Source organism: Corylus avellana, chromosome 6 (assembly GCF_965113065.1).
Source record: "Corylus avellana chromosome 6, dhCorAvel1.hap1.2, whole genome shotgun sequence".
Lineage (NCBI taxonomy): Eukaryota > Viridiplantae > Streptophyta > Magnoliopsida > Fagales > Betulaceae > Corylus > Corylus avellana.
The window spans coordinates 28,955,623-28,972,504 of NC_142495.1; the positions used below are offsets into that span (position 1 = coordinate 28,955,623).

The following is a 16,882-nucleotide window of genomic DNA, read 5'->3' on the forward strand; positions in this document are numbered from 1 at the left end:
AACATTTTTTATTAAAAAAAAAAAAAAAAAAAACTTTAATGGCACTTTTTTTTTTTTTTTTTTTCCTTCTTTTTTTGACCACCAGTCCACCCTTTACTTAACGGGTTTGTGATTTGATTATGGACTTTCTTTTGGACTCAATCTATCAGCAAACTGACTTTATGTCTTTTTCCTAAACCTTTCAAAATTAAAGTAACCAAAATCAAGCTTATGGATCAAGTTACGTTAGTTTACACCAAACAAATGCATTTGGACAACAAAAGGTTTGCTCAGTGGAAAAGGTTCGGATTTAAATTTTACATCTAACAATATAGTCATATCATTTAAAATGATTAAAAATCGGATGTTATTCCAGGCTGTCTCATTTGGGAATATGATTTTCGAAGTTGGCAGTGTAATTATGTTAAGAAAACGTATAGGATTTCTCAGCACTACTTTATAATTCAATATTCAGAATCTTGGTTTTGTCCCCTTCCCGAAAAATTAGCATTCAGACTACAGTAATCAAGAACCTACACTATTTTATAATGAAAAATAATTGGTGTTTCTCTATATTTCACCCATCTAATCTTACAAATCAACCATTTAATTTTTTTAAAAAAAATTTTGGAGGGGGAAGAGAACTAATATCACCAGCGAGAGAAAGATTGTGATTATATTTGGATCAAAATTGCCTACAAAATTTCGACCCACTTGGCCATTCAAACACATGAGAAACAATCAATTCAGTTACAGTTGCCCATTCTTTTATCAGGAGACAAATTATTCTTTTCCTCATTTCCAACAAAATTAACATTTCCAATAAATCACGTTTTACCTGATCATTGATTGATTTATGGGGCACTGAAGATTCGTCCAGTAGTGCAACAATGCCCTGTAGTAAACCATTAAATACCTTGTTGAGCTCATTCAACTATTAGTTTTCAAAGACCACCACGCCATTCACCAAATTCACAGCTATGTCTACAGTCCTGGCCAATTCAACGGCTGCCCCAACATAGCTATGTGGTGTTAATTTCAACAGATTGGTCTTTGCTTCTTCAGGTAAATCCAAGCCCTTGATAAACTCTGTTATACTTTCTTTAGTAACTGCTCTTCCTCTTGTTAGCTCCTTTAGCTTCTCATATGGTTCAGGAACACCATATCTTCGCATAACCTATATTCAAGTTAGCAAATGGTGTGTTATTACGTAGCATATTTGGGAGGAAACAGATAAAAGAAGAAACGGTACTGAGAGAATGGGAGAAACATCATAACCAGGTAGATCAAGAACAAAATGAATCAAGCTAAACATATTATCTTCTTTCCTGAGGAGAAACTCAACCCCACATGATTGCTAACACATAAACTTATACAAATGCTACATGCCACAGAACATCGAAATGCACTCATGTTTCTGGCATTAGCTAATAGGATGATGTAAGCAGTAAGTACAACTCAAATCATATATATATATATATATATATATGATGATGATGATGATGATGATGAAAAAGAACATAAACAATACATACAGTCTGTATTGGTTCAGCAAGCACCTCCCATGACTGGTTCAAGTCCTCACTCAAGTGAGCTTCATTGACCTAGAGCTCAAAACAAACTCCATCAGGCAAAAAATAAAAAGAGAAACGCCTATGGAATTTGATAAATGTACTACCATCAGAGATCAACAGCATTGAATCAATACATGAAATAATATTTTGATAGATAAGCAACCTCTATCTATCACTTAATTACTTCTGCACCATGTAAACATAACCATGCACCTTCCAGAATACATCCAGCACAATTCTGTATTATATTGCATACCTGAAGCTTTGTTATCCCCTGTAGTGTGCTTTTGTAGGCAAGAATTGAATGCCCTAATCCTACACCCATGTTCCTCAGAACAGTCGAATCAGTCAAGTCACGCTGCAACAACACATAACAAGAAATCTATTTACTAGACTGCCACACTCTATAATCCATACAAGAGTAAAATAAATTGCAACAGCTAGCTAAAAGCTGCTCCCCGAGGCTTAGTTGAATTAGTGAGCACAAGCCAATTTTAATAGCAACTAGTAATACACAGGCAATATCTATGGATGCTTGTACCACACAGCCTCTTAATGTTACTCGGAGACTCAAAATACCATAGGGACTAGGAAGAATACCTAGAGCATGGACAATGATGCAAGGAATAAAGGAAAGGTTAAATTGGAAACTGGAGCAGGTCTTACCTGCCAACGTGAAATAGGTAACTTCATGCTTAGATGAGAAAGACCTCCATTAGCAACACCAAGATTACCTTCACTGTTTTCAAAATCAATAGGGTTCACTTTGTGAGGCATAGTTGAAGACCCAATCTCACCAGCCTTAGTTATCTGCTCAAAATTTCAAAAATGAAATGGGTCACTATTCCTGTACGAGGGGTGAGCTTACATTCAATATTACCATTCATAACAGGTGCTCACCTGCTTAAAGTAACCCAAAGATATATAGCCCCATGCATCCCTATCAAAGTCAGTCAATATATTATTGAACTGAATGATTGCATGAAAAAGTTTTGCCATATAGTCATGGGTTTCTATCTGCAAAACAAGCAGTGTAATTCAATCAGAAGAATAAAAGAATAACCATTCATGATTATATGCCATCCATTTAATGTCCATTCAAAAGCTTTTCTATATAGTCATGGTCCACGAGATACCCCATTCACTGTGAGAAGAGAATTTTTCTATAAGCAGTTAGAAGGTTTATATTATGAATCCATAAGTTTATTTCATTCTCTATGAACTTTCATATTTGAGGACTAATGCTGACATAGTATATCAGCCAATTAGTAAACATGTTTACTGGAGGCATTAAAATGCAACACTCATTCTTCTACTTAGCAATTTTTATTCATGAATGGATTATATTATTCAAGAATGTAAAATGTATAGAATTAACCCAAAAAAGTTTTTACTTCGAAGAAAAAAACAAGTGCAAGAAAGATACCTGAGTAACATAGGGATTAAAACTCAGTCCAAGTGATTTTACAAAATCTTCAGCAATTTGAGGCCACTTAACATCAGGATATGCAACAAGATGTGCATTGTAATTACCAACTGCACCAGCAAACTTCCCCATTATCTCAACCTGAGAAATTTCTCGCCTTTCTCTGCTTAACCTGACGGCAAAAACTGCCATCTCCTTCCCCAAAGTCGTTGGTGAAGCTGGCTAAGGAAGACAAAGATAATAGATTATCTATCTATGAGTATTTAAGAGTTAATTTTAGATAATATGAGGTATACATGATTAAAAATAAAAACTTCAGGTTCAAACATCGAGATGCTGATTCTATCACATCATGTTGTTCAAACAAAACTTCAATCACCATCTTTAATATAGCAAGAGTGGAAGTCTCTGAAAGATTTTGAGAAATGATAATACAGAGACATACATTTTAAATAAACTTCAGAGTTCAAACATCTAGGCATGGGTCAATGTTGCAGACTCTCGAAGATTAATAACATGGTATTGCATAAATGGCTAATTATATGCAAGATATAGCATATCACCTGCCCATGAGTGCGAGAAAGCATTGGAATGTGAGCATTATCTTTAGCAATGTTACATATTGCCTTAATCAGTTCATCCATGACAGGGAATATGGCAGAGTTCATTGCTTCTTTAAGCATCAATGCATGGGCAAGATTATTGATGTCTTCCGATGTGCAAGCAAAATGAAAAAACTCAAGCACCTGCAATGAGAAAGAGAATGGTTAGTTTGTCCTAAAGCTTCAAAATGAAATCTATAAAAATTGATGACTCCATATAGAAAGAAGCAGGTAGTCTCAGTATCTGAAGGAACAATAAAAGTGAGTCCCCACCTTAGCTACCTCCAGATGCAATTGGCATTTCTTTTTCAAGAAGTATTCCACTGCTTTTACATCATGATTTGTCACTTTTTCAATATTCTTAATTTCCAAGGCATCATTCATGCTAAAGCCATCAACCAGTCCTTGCAAATATGACTGAGCTTCTTCACTGAAGCTTGGAACCTCTGTGACTTCAGGAATTTGTGAAAGCTTTAGAAACCATTTGATCTGACAGAGAGCATCTAAATTAAAGATAAACCCTTTAAAGTATTAAAAAAGTCCCACAGAGAACAAAATAATTATAATGTAAATGACTGGCATACCATGAGAATGTACATAGATAAACCAAACTTGAAAGATTATATATTTATTTATTTGGCGACAAGGAGTATAACTCCAAAATTCAGCACTGGTAGTTATTATGGAAATTACCAATAACAGAAAGAGGTGATCAAGTTGGACGCCATGATTTGGGTAACTTACTAATCTATCACCCCAGAATCTTGATCACAAACTAGCAAACCCAATACACAATAGTCTTAAGGAGTCATCTCCATTATTGGCAGTATGCCATCACCATCATAGTTCATAGACCACTAGACATGGCATCACATTTACTCAAGCAGTTTATGACCGGTTAGTTCCTTGTACACAAGGTAGAATTTTTTTTAGTAGTAGAAAAAATAATGCACAAGGGAGATATTAGTATTGTTAAGCCCTGCATAAGGCACAGCCCTTTGATTCTTCAACAGCAAAGAAGCACTTTCAAAGCTTACTACTTTAACTTCCACCCATGAGCTTAGTGACACAAGTAAGACTAGTAGAAGAGCCAAATATGGGATACATGTTAAAACTTACCAATGATGCTGTCTAATGCCCTACACCTTCTTCAGAGAAAAAGGAATATCCTAATCTTTGGAAAGCAGGCACATGTAGTTTCTAGTGGCTCAATGCCCAATTGAATTCGTTCGAATCACGCATTCCCCTTCCCCTAGGGGATAAAAAACTTACTTATCAAAAAACAAATGCCCAACTGAACCACAACTTACTAACCTGCATGGTAAACCATGCCAGTCAGCTCTAAACTCAATTTAGTTCATGAAACTCCCTCTAGTTTTTGGTTCAATTGAATCCTTTAACCAAGTTATAACTCAACTAGGTCAACTGCTTTTTATGATTTCACTCCACATTCATCTTCATAAAATCTCAGCATCAAGCCTCTCAAAGAACTTTCAGAACGTAATGTTGCCTAGATGATATAAGCAAGACAAAAGCATATTTCTAATCCATTACTCTTAGAATGTAATTGAGCATTAACACAACTGTTTTCATTTCCTTTAAAATATTTTGAGCAAAACTTTCCATCAATAATGGCAGATCAGTTTCCAAAACACTTATCCTTCCCCTTGATTATTCACACACAAAAATAAATAATTTTTTGTCATTTCCAACAATATGACGCTGCCCATAAGAGTTTTAGATCAGAAGAGCACCTCAACTAAGACGCGGAAGTAGATTAGACCATACTCGCTCATATAAGGAGCTAAGTCCTTAACTTTACTCCAATAACGACCATCCAACGGTGACAAAGCCGTTAAACCTGAAAGCTCAAATTCATTTCCAGACATCTTCTCCACCTGAAACGCCAAATTCAGCCAATCCACAAACCAAAAAGAAAAAAAAAATTATAATTCTTCTTAAAAAATAATAATGACCAATTATTTAACTATCAAAATACAGAATTCGAATTAGAAAAAAAAAATTAAAAAAAAAAATACTAGGAAAACAAAACGAACCTTCGCCGTGGCCATATTGGTCTGTTTTAGAGTCGCTTTGCAACTGCAATCTCTGCGAGAAGGTGTGGTGGAAATGCGAAACGAAGCATTTGAAGGACGAAGATAAGGCAAGCTCGAGAGGCCCGTCGGCGTTTGAGATTTTATCGGGAAGGCGCTGGGCCAAGAGAACTGGGTGCCGTTGAAAACCCTATAAGAAGAAGAAGCTCCTCCAAGCTCCATGAATCGCAACGAGACTGCGTAAAGAGAGAGGGTTAGGCACAGAGAGCTCAAGCTCGAGGGTTTTCTTCGCGGTCTTTTTTGCTTTTTGGGTGGGTTCTGACTCGGATAGTGTAACCCTAGTTCGGGTTGGGAGGTAGGTGGGTCGGACTCTTCTCCTCAAGACTTCAAGTCCGACTCGACCCGATCTTTCAACCTAACCAATTATACGGCAGACGTCTGCCAGTAGTCCCAACGTCGGATCAGGATCCAGTAATAGTTGTGGAATTGTCCTTGGTTTTTTTTTTGGTTAATTCGGACCCTCTAATGTCATTCAATATATCACGTGTCATACTAATAATAAAATATTATTTATATTAAAAAAATAAATATAGAATAAAATAATAAAAAATTATTAAATTATTAAAAAACATGGGTGATTCAGCCACCCCATTTTTTCCATAGGAGGTGGCTTCGGCCACCCCAAGGGCCCGTTGGGGTAGCTATGGCCCTAGGGGCCACCCCCTAAGGCCAAACCCGAAAAAAACAAAATTTGGATTTGGCCTTCGGGGGTGGCTAGGGTTGAGCTGGCCACCCCCTATGCGGAAAATGGGGTGGCCGAACCACCCCATGTTTTTTAATAATTTCTTTTCTTTTCTTTTTAATTTTTTAATTTTTTAAATATAAATAATATTTTATCATTTTATTATTAGTGGGACACGTGGTATGTTGGTAGCCGTTGGATGACATTGAAGGGTCTAGATTAACAAAAAAACCCATGGGCAATTCTCCAACTATTGTTGGGATCCCGATCCCCCAATGTTTGCCAAGTCTAATGTGGCCTTGTGACACGTCTAGACTTGAAAATGAAAAAAAAAAATTAAATAAACACAAAACTTGAGAACCTAAAGATGATACTCACAATAACAAACGATAGTCATAAGTCGCATGCCTGTTGATTTTTTGGAAAAAAAAAAATGAAAATATTTTTTTGGGTAAAGTCCTTTTAATCCCCTCAAACTATCATCTCAATGACAATCTACCCCCCAAAGTATTAATTGTGACAATTTACCCCTCAAACTACCAAAACAATGACAATATACCCCAAATTCTAAAAAAATGACAAAATTACCCTTACTAAAATAAAAACAAAAATACTAAAATTTATAAAAAAAATAAATAAAAAGTACAAAAATAAATAAATAAAAAGCAAAATAGGGTGCCAGACCACCCCTGTTGGCCGGACAACCCCTAGGTAACTGGGGATGTTCCGGCCACCAACCAGGGGGTGGATCAACCACCCCCGAGCGTTTTTGGGCATGGCCAATGGACTTGCAATCCATCCTAGCTGAGCCATGCTCGAAGCCTCCGTGCCAGACACAGCACTCCTGATCCTATCACCCCTGTTATCATATGCGCTACTGCTGTCCATACATTCCCTATTTCCCTTCATCATCATCATCTTTCACACATTAGAAAATTACCCATCAACGCATAAATGAATTATTCTTTCTTATCACCATTGAAAATAAAACCCATTGAAGATTTTCACCAGTTCTCTTGAAAGGAATCTTTGCTGGTTGAGCTTGCAACAATGACGCCTAATCTTGATTATCTGCAGTTGCTACTACCAAGATGTTTTTGGGGGTGGCTGGGACATCACCGTCGGCGAACCTAGGCCCTCCTCAGCACTTGGTCCACCATTCCCATCCACCCCCAAAACTCTTGTCACCTTCAGTGCAGTTCCCGGCGTGTTGCCGGCTCCCTGGGAGCTTTCCAGCGTCAAAACCCCCTTCTTCGGAACCTTCCCCGCCATACCCAACATCTCCGGACCCGCTCCAATCACCCCAGGCTGTGCTCGGAGACTACTTTCTACAATCGGAGGCGCCTTTTCTATCTCCGGCGATGTCTAGGCTATCTCCGACGGCGGCTGAGCTAACGTCGACAAGAACTGGGTCGTCGCCGACGACCCACTTGAGCTCTAACAAGCGAGATGTCTCTCGACTCTCGGGATCCCCGCCAAGCCCAGCTTCAACCCCTTCGCCGGCGAGCTTGCCGCCAACACATGATCTTGCGCGAAAGATTGATTCGCCTTCGACCCAGACTTCGACCCCTCAAGCGATCTCGGCCACCCCATGCACCTGGGGGCGTTAGAACCACCTTTTTTTTTCTTTTATTTTTTTTTTCAACTTTTGTTTTAAAATTTTAATTTTAATTTTTTTAAAATTTTTTGGGATATTTTTGTCTTATTAAAAATTTTATATGGGTAATTTTGTCATTTTTAAAAAATTGAGAGTACATTGTTATTATTTTGGTAGTTTGAGGGGTAAATTGTCGCAATTGATAGTTTGGGGGGTAAATTGTCATTTGTGTGGTAGTTTGAGGGGGTTAAGAAGACTTTACCCTATTTTTTTATACATGAAGGGTCGCTTGTTTGTTGATTTCTTGAAAATGTATTGAAAATATTTTTTTTATAAAGGGTCACATGGCCGTTGATTTCTTGAAAATTTATTGCAAATATAAAAGAAGAAATGACGAGGGCGTGGTAGCGGAAAAGGATCCTCTCAATTTCAAATTTCCTTTATTTCTTTTAATTAGTGAATTTAAAAGAGTAATGTTGTCAAAAATTTTTAACTTCAAAGTAGCCTCATATTCACCCACTTGACTTTTGAAAGTTGTTTCTTTGTCACCTACCGTTACACTTTCAAGCATAAGAAATTGACAAAGATATATAGACGTAGAAATTTTTTTTTATGGGGAAACTTCAGAAAACCCCCCTTGAAGTTTTAGCCGATTTGAAATACCCCCTTTGAATTTTCAAAACTCTCATTTAAGCCCCTTGAACTTTCATTTTCTTTCACTTTGGACCCCTTTAACATTAAACTATGTCGTTTTGAATATTTTATACCCATTTTACCCTTCCTCAAAACTACGTCGTTTTGTGTCCTAAAATTACCCAGCCTAAAACGACGTCGTTTTAGGCATTAATTTTTATTTTTTTTTAAAAAAGAAAAAATTTAAAAATTTAAAAATTTTAAAAAATTTTTTTAAAAAAAGAAAAAAACTGGGGTGGCTTCAGCCACCCCCTGGCCGGTCTGGGGGTGGCCGGACCACCCCCTTGGCCATGGGGTGGTCCGGCCACCCCCAAAAGGGGAGAAAAAAAAAAAAAAAAAAAAAAAAACGGGGGGTGCATATGGGGTGGCCGGACCACCCCCAAGGGGCTGGGGGTGGTTTCGGCCACCCCATACGGCCGGTATGGGGTGGCCGAAACCACCCCAGCCCCTTGGGGGTGGTCCGGCCACCCCCAAAAACACCCCATCCCCTTTTTTTTTTTTTTTTTTTTTGGCCAAGGGGGTGGCCGGACCACCCCCTTGGCCATGGGGGTGGTTCGACCACCCCCAGATCGGCCAGGGGGTGGCTGTAGCCACCCCCTTGGCCAAAAATGGGGTGGTCCGGCCACCCCATTTTGGCCAAGGGGTGGCTGAACCACCCCGGTTTTTTATTTTTTTATTTTTATATATATATATATATATATATTTTACTTTTTTTAATTTTTTTTTTTTTTAAATTATGCTTAAAACAACGTCGTTTTGGGCTGGATATGTGTTGTGATTTTAGGACACAAAACGACATAGTTTTGAGGAAGGGTAAAATGGGTATAAAACATCCAAAACGACGTAGTTTAATGTTAAAGGGGTCCAAAGTGAGAGAAAATTAAAGTTCAGGGGGTCTAAGTGAGAGCTTTGGAAATTCAGGGGGGGTTTTTCAAATCGGCTGGGACTTCAGGGGGGTTTTCTGAAGTTTCCCCTTTTTTCATTATTTTTACAAGGTTTTGTGTGTGTATTTTTTTTTTTTTTTTGACATCTCCACACAAGAGGGGGAGGAGATTTTTTTATTTTTTATTTTTATTTTTTATAATTTCACTTGTCATATTTATTGGTTTTTGTGAGTCTTTTGTTTTTTTTGTTTTTTAATGAATTAGTTGACATTTGCTTATGTTACATTACATTGGAATGTTGACATAAATAATAACGTATCAAATGAAACATACACAACAAATAACACATGGGTGATGATAGAGAGAACATGGGCGTGATGCACGCCCGTGTTTTTTAATATTTTTTAATATTAAAATGATATTTTTTAATATTATAATTAAAAATATGTATATTAAAAAATATTAAAAAATAAGGGCGTGCATCTTGCCCGTGTTCTTTCTATCATTACTCAATGACAGACTATTCACTTTGAAGGTATGAGAAAGTGACCTACTTTTCGACTGATTAATGCAAATGGCTTATTTAGTTAAGAGTGCATTGACCTATAATTTCATAGGCTAGAGGTGTACTTATTTTAAAAAAATATTTTTTTTGAGAGTACTTTAAAAAAAATAATAATAAAAAATAGTGGTTTGAAAACTTTGAATTTTTCTTTTTTTTCAACACGCACACGCACTTGAAAGGAAATGGGTTTTAAAAAATGAACGATCTTAAAGATAATTTAAGGCACTATTTTTTCAAACCGAAAATTTTACTAAATATTTAACTATATTTTTAAAAATCATGTTTTTAGTAACTGTAATTTAAAATTGTTGTTATTGATGTTGTTGTTTTTTTTTTTTTTTTTTTTTTTAAATAGCATGTTTTAAAATTGCTACATAAATTTTAGTGTGTGATGCAATATTATATAAGAGGAGGAAACATTGAATAATTGCTCATAGGATAGAAGAAAGCTTACAAAAGTTTACTGTAATGAGAGTTAATTATAATTTTTTTAAAATCTCTTATGCAATCTAACCCCCAAAAAAAAAGGTAGAAAATAATTGTTTGTGCAACTTGCTCTTCTTCATGCACGCGGTTCCAAAAACAAAGATGGGTCTCCAATTGTCTATCTTTATTTTTGTTTTGTCTTTTAAATTCATACAATCAGCTATCCAGAAAAATAAAAAATAAACTACGGAATCATCAATTACTATTAAACATTGTATGTGTTGGTTTTCACACGTCAAGAAAAATATTAAAATATTAATTTTAAACTTTAAAATTTTAAAATAAATGATAATTTAATACGAGCATTCTTACCTCATGCGAAAGATTGGCCGAATTAGCCTTGCACATGCCAATTCAAGGAATATGACAAACATCAATGGAAAATCTTGATCAACTTTTCAGATATTAGAAGAAGTGATTATTCCGAAATTAGGAAAAAAAAAATTGTGCATTTTATATGGTTGTGGACAAAATCAGAAAACAGCAAAGTGGCATGCTTACCAAAAAAGAAAAGAAGATGTATCAATAGACAATAGTCCTATCTGCTGCTAACAAACTAAATGGCAATTACGCATGCACAAGTGGGGCTATCTGCTACCATATCTCTTCATAGGGCCAGAGCAGAGCCACATAAATCTGAGCGATGCTGATTAACCTTAGCTCATGCCCACTGTATCAGCTAGCAGATGACACGTGGCAGGCCACAATTAACCGCTTATCTTGCTATTCCCAGTTGCCATGCCAAAAGCAATGCAATAACACACTGAGAGACATACTTCAAGGCAAGAAGTGGCTCTCAAGTCTCAAGAAAGCAAATTGAGGTCTTGCAATTGTTTGGTCTTTCTGTGTTTTGACAAGAATGGAGACCGGCATAGCTTGTTACACGCGTGGGGCATTCTTGCCTAGTGTTCCTTCCAAGCATTCAACTGGGATAGTCTCTCCACCATCACTTTCTCCATCTTTCAGTTCCAGGGTATGAAAAAATAGAGCTCAAATACAACATAAGCATGCACATATTCATGTCAACCTTTCTGGGTTTACTTTGTTTTGAATGAAATAATTGAATGTTTCTTAAAAGGGTGTATGCATGACAGAGTTTGAAATCAAGCTCACTTTTTGGGGAGTCATTAAGAGTGGTGCCAAAATCATCACTGAAAGTTTCGAAGGCAAAGAACTCTTCCCTTGTAACAAGATGTGAGATTGGGGATAGCTTGGTAAGTTGCAGGGAAGCTAGCTAGTTAGTTTTATTTCATGAGCATAATTTGTGGAGAGCATGGATGAATAAGATGTTAATGACTTTGTGCTTGTAGGAAGAGTTCCTTACAAAGGCCACCCCAGATAAGGGATTAATCAGATTGATGGTGTGCATGGGGGAAGCATTGAGGACCATATCCTTCAAAGTGAGGACAGCTTCTTGTGGAGGAACAGCATGTGTGAATTCTTTTGGAGACGAGCAGCTTGCTGTGGACATGCTAGCCGACAAGCTTCTTTTTGAGGTTAGACTGAATTTCCCCAACTAATGTGTTGTGACATGCTCTTTTTACTACCTGTCTGATTTCTGTCGACATAAGCTTTGATGACAAATGGTCAGTAGAATGAATTTCAGATAGGTTCTTTTTCATGCCATTTTCTGTTTGTTCTCCAAAAGCCTCATTGTTCATCATTAGCTTGAAGCTGTCAAATTGGAATATGATGTATAAAAACTTTGTTACTCAAATCTCAATAGTTAATTCCATGAAAAAGTAAAGATGACATTTAAAGTGGTATCTATAGCTATCTATGATGCAGGGGAACTTATAGTAAGATGTGGTGCTTATTTGAATGAAGTTTCTATTTCAAGTACAAAAAAAATTAACATTTCTAACCTTTCCTGCTGTATTAAACTGTGACATAATCTGGAAATTGCATAATAAGTCGCACATATTGTTCAATCAGAAGGAATTTTCCCTTAAATTTATTCATGGTTCCTGAATAAACCCTTAATTTCAGAATCAGCTATAAAGCTAATGTTGCTGAGTTTTGTTTATGTAGGCCTTAACTTACTCACACTTCTGCAAGTATGCTTGCTCTGAAGAAGTTCCTGAACTCCAAGACATGGGAGGCCCGGTTGAAGGTCTGCAAGTCTTATCACATATTCACTTGTGTAAAAATTCATATATTGATATCAGCAATCAAGATTTAAAATTTTTAATAAATTTTTTTAATAATAATTAATTAATTATGTGAAAATACACCTTATGAGATTTCACCATATGAACAGGTGGATTTAGTGTTGCTTTCGATCCACTTGATGGCTCCAGTATTGTTGACACAAATTTCACAGTAGGCACCATCTTTGGGGTGTGGCCTGGAGACAAGTTAACTGGGGTGACAGGAAGAGATCAAGTTGCTTCAGCCATGGGGATTTATGGCCCCCGAACTACTTATGTTCTTGCTCTTAAAGATGTCCCTGGCACTCATGAGTTCATTCTTCTTGATGAAGGTTTGCCTTTTCAATCATATGATCAAATTCCAAAGTTTTAATGGAAGATATCTAGCATGCACTTCTTTTTCCTTATAAACTGGAAACTAGAGGCTCCTGTTGGTGGAAAAGTGTTTCCTTTATAAACCGTGTTTCTTTTAAAGGATTTTAAGGGGTTCCCTGCTTGCCAAGCAATGAAAGGCTCTCTGTCTCCTCTCACTCTCTTCTCATGGTGCATCAGGAAAATGGCAACATGTCAAGGACACAACAGAAATTGGCGAAGGAAAACTCTTCTCCCCAGGAAATCTGAGAGCCACATTTGACAACCCTGAATACAACAAGGTCTTACTAATTACCTGGCTTTTACAATATTATTGATATTTTGGGGATCCTCTTATGGCAGAATACTCATTAGCCTTTTCATTTGTCACCCAACAGCTGATCAACTATTATGTACGTGAGAAGTACACATTGAGATACACTGGAGGAATGGTGCCAGATGTTAACCAGGTGCTCCCTTTGCTTTCATACATCCCGTTGCCATGTTTTAACTTTCTCAATTCAAATTGGCTGCAATGACATACTATTCATTATTTCCATGGCTGCAGATTATTGTGAAAGAAAAAGGTATCTTCACTAATGTGATTTCCCCAACTTCCAAAGCCAAGCTGAGGTTGTTATTTGAGGTAGCTCCTTTGGGACTATTGGTTGAGCAAGCTGGAGGTTACAGCAGTGATGGCCATCAGTCTGTACTAGACAAGGTGATCAATAATCTTGATGACAGAACTCAAGTTGCTTATGGATCCAAGAACGAGATTATCCGATTCGAAAAAACTCTATATGGATCCTCCAGGCTCGAGGCTGGGGTGCCTGTTGGAGCTGCTGCTTAAGTGAAATCATATTCTTTTTGTTTGATTGTAACAGAATTTGAACTGTTTCCTATAAATGTTGGTGTAAAAGTGAATGTATGCTGCGCTAGGATCTTAAGTATCCCACATAGCTTAAGTATAATCTTAACTATGTGTATATACGTTTTTGAATACCCTCCCCTTGTAAGCTGATTTTCAACGGTGAGTTTTATTTTAGGTTTGTATAATTTGGTATTAGAACCAGACACCAAGGTATGGGTTCAAGTCACAGAAGGGAGGACTTATATAAGATAAGGTGACCCGCCGTTGACATCGGATTCAAAAGCGTGGTAGTATTTTCTTAAGAATTGTGCTTATGACATAAAATTAGGTTCAAAGACTAATAGTGAAAATGTTGTATTGTGAACCTCCTTGCAATCATCACCAATGAGAAACAGGTTTATCCCCTGGCTAAGAGAGCAATAACAAGTTGTTTGGAATTTGAAGGAGAACTACAGTAATGTCCATAGCACAACTATTGTATTTAGGGTTTAATAGTTTAAAGAACAAAAACATAGGAAACAACCCAAGATTCTAATTTAAATATTTGTAAATCACTAAGAACAAAAGCCTTGAAGTTATCCCCCGGTAAGCTCCAGCTATTTGTCTTCTAATTGAACATAAAACCTTGCCTCGGTTGATTCGCTTCCTTGAATTTCTTGAGAAATTGCTGATGTCATCCCCCTGCTGATGTTATCCCCCGATAAGCAACCATCTGATGCATAGTGCAATGTCGATGAACTCAGGAGTAGAAACAGAGAAACGAGCACATATAAAGCATGGTATGCATTCCAAAGTTCTGCATTAATTTATCTTTGCAGTTGAATGCTATATATATAATTTAGCATTTCGAACTTTGCTGCAGGAATTGGAAGTGGGAAATGGGAAATGGCATGGATCAGTTGGTGGCATCGTGGGTGCACCCATTGACAAAGTGTGGAACATGGTTGCTCAAAGTAAAAAGCTACCAGAATGGATGCCAATGGTTGAAAAATGCACCGACTTAGCCGGGGAAGAAGGCAATCCAGGCTATGTTCGGCTAGTCTCTGGTTTCATGTTCCCTCAGCAGGATGGAGAAAGGTCATGGCTCAAGGAGAAGCTGGTTTCCATGGACTCATCATCACGTAGCTATAAGCTATGTGTACGGAATGGAAGCAAGCAATGTGGGATTAGATGGGTCTGTAAACTCGTTAAAACTAGTAGATTATGGGGATAATTCGACACTAGTTGACTGGTCATTTGAGATTAGCCCTCTAGAAGGCGCACGTGAGGACAGCCTTATTGATTATCTGGGATATCTCTATAAATCTTGCATTAATAGAATTGAAGGTGCTATTGAAGCAGCATCAAAGAAAGTTTGAGAAGCATCCAACTATCCAAGCTAACCTTTTTCTGATGTACTTGGATATATGTTGAAGAAAATGTCAAGAACTTCATCAGATTTATTGTCTACTCTACATAAAACAGATTTCTAACCAAGGTTAGCAAGGACTAATTGTGCAACATCACAGTCACTTTTGTATTTTGCTCTTCAAATAGATGGATTTTATTTTCCTTGGCAACAACAACATTCATATATATATATATATATATGATGAAGCTTCACAACTACTTTCTCAATTGAGTGTGCTTGCAAAAGCTCGACAAAGAAGGCTTTAAATGCCTGTCGGGATCAACTGATGGAGGATATCTCCAATGCTTAAGTTAATAAGAGATTCAAAGAGAATTCTCCCTTAAAATAAAATTGTGTTGGATTGTATTATCCAATGAATGTCAGTGAGATACTTACCATCCCAATAGAAGGCCTTGTCTTTCTTGTATCGATTCACCATTTGTCATCCGTTGGCCGGATGGCATGTAGTGTATTTGTGGGGATAATTCACTGGCTCAACTGAACGAGTGTCCTAAGCCTCTTGGGGACCTCCTTCTCTTATAGGTTAGACCACATTTAATGCCCAATTTCCCCTTTCTTAATGAGATAAGCAAAATTCTCTAAATTTTCAAATGAAATAAAGATAAGTAGGTCAGTATTAAACAAAATCTAGTCAATTTTGCCCTTTATATTTGTACTAACATGCTCTTCTCCATTTCATCTTCTCCCAAAGGAGGAGAGGAGGGCATTTATTGCTCAATTGTTCCTTGTGACGGGAGGAGATCACGCGATCACCATACTATCATGTTGTGGACTTCTTGGAAGTCTGCCCAAACCACACGTAAATCCCTTCCCTCTTTTAGGTAATGAAGGAGATCGGGTGCCACGCAGCTCTACTACGTCTTTTGTGCAACCATTGAGATAAGTTGAGGAGCCCACTTAGGCCTGGGCAAGCCATCCTTCGGAAGGGCCTCCAGCCCATGCCCAATGGCCGAAGTCCAGGCCTATCATCATTCATGATTACCTGATAACTTGCCATTTGATTAGGGGAAGTTATATTTAATATTGATTAATGCAATATTAAAAATAGGCTTAATTCCTACAGTCACAGGGACACTATCGATTTGATAAATTAATTAGATATTGGGTGGTTAAAACTTAAAAGTCATGACTTTAGGAGGAGATATCACTAATTAAGGTGGGCAACGTGCGTCTAATGCAAACGATCAGGTGATGGGCACAGGCGGCTTTTAATCCACCCCATCACTCTGAGTTTTAAGACAAAATCCCCCACTATAAACCTTTTTTCTCTTTTGTATTTTTGTTCCAGGGATCTTCTTCTTCTTCTTTTTTCTTTTGACCCTTTTTGTTTCTGTGAGTGCAGGCTAGTAAATTCTTGGAATTTACTATTTAATGTGAAAGAGACAGAAGAATAATAAGAAAAAAGATGTGGGGTTTGAAGGTTTTGTTCTCTTAGCACATACTACATATAAATATATGAAGAAAAGAATGACCAAAAAAGCATTATCTAAGGTTTGT

At 37.2% G+C, this 16,882-nt stretch overlaps 2 protein-coding genes and 1 non-coding gene across 3 annotated transcripts; 2 read left to right on the top strand and 1 right to left on the bottom strand.

The window, feature by feature from the left end:
* Positions 1-639: 639 nt before the first annotated feature.
* Positions 640-5,951, bottom strand: LOC132186153 (uncharacterized). Its single transcript, XM_059599987.2, has 10 exons — positions 5,639-5,951; positions 5,336-5,479; positions 3,855-4,070; positions 3,543-3,725; positions 2,980-3,201; positions 2,454-2,570; positions 2,220-2,363; positions 1,810-1,911; positions 1,515-1,583; positions 640-1,156 (listed from the first exon to the last, which is right to left on the bottom strand). The coding sequence occupies exons 1-10, from the start codon at positions 5,855-5,857 to the stop codon at positions 917-919; spliced, it is 1,656 nt and encodes a 551-aa protein (XP_059455970.2). The 5' UTR covers positions 5,858-5,951; the 3' UTR covers positions 640-916.
* Positions 5,952-11,340: 5,389 nt separating this feature from the next.
* On the top strand, positions 11,341-14,105 carry SBPASE (sedoheptulose-bisphosphatase). The gene is made up of 8 exons (XM_059599990.2): positions 11,341-11,575; positions 11,697-11,816; positions 11,913-12,098; positions 12,634-12,715; positions 12,863-13,084; positions 13,305-13,405; positions 13,502-13,573; positions 13,672-14,105. The coding sequence occupies exons 1-8, from the start codon at positions 11,462-11,464 to the stop codon at positions 13,951-13,953; spliced, it is 1,179 nt and encodes a 392-aa protein (XP_059455973.1). The 5' UTR covers positions 11,341-11,461; the 3' UTR covers positions 13,954-14,105.
* A 179-nt stretch (positions 14,106-14,284) lies between these two features.
* On the top strand, positions 14,285-15,374 carry LOC132186158 (lachrymatory-factor synthase). The gene is made up of 2 exons (XR_015912754.1): positions 14,285-14,753; positions 14,837-15,374. It is a non-coding gene; the product is annotated as a lachrymatory-factor synthase (transcript).
* The last annotated feature ends 1,508 nt before the right edge of the window (positions 15,375-16,882 follow it).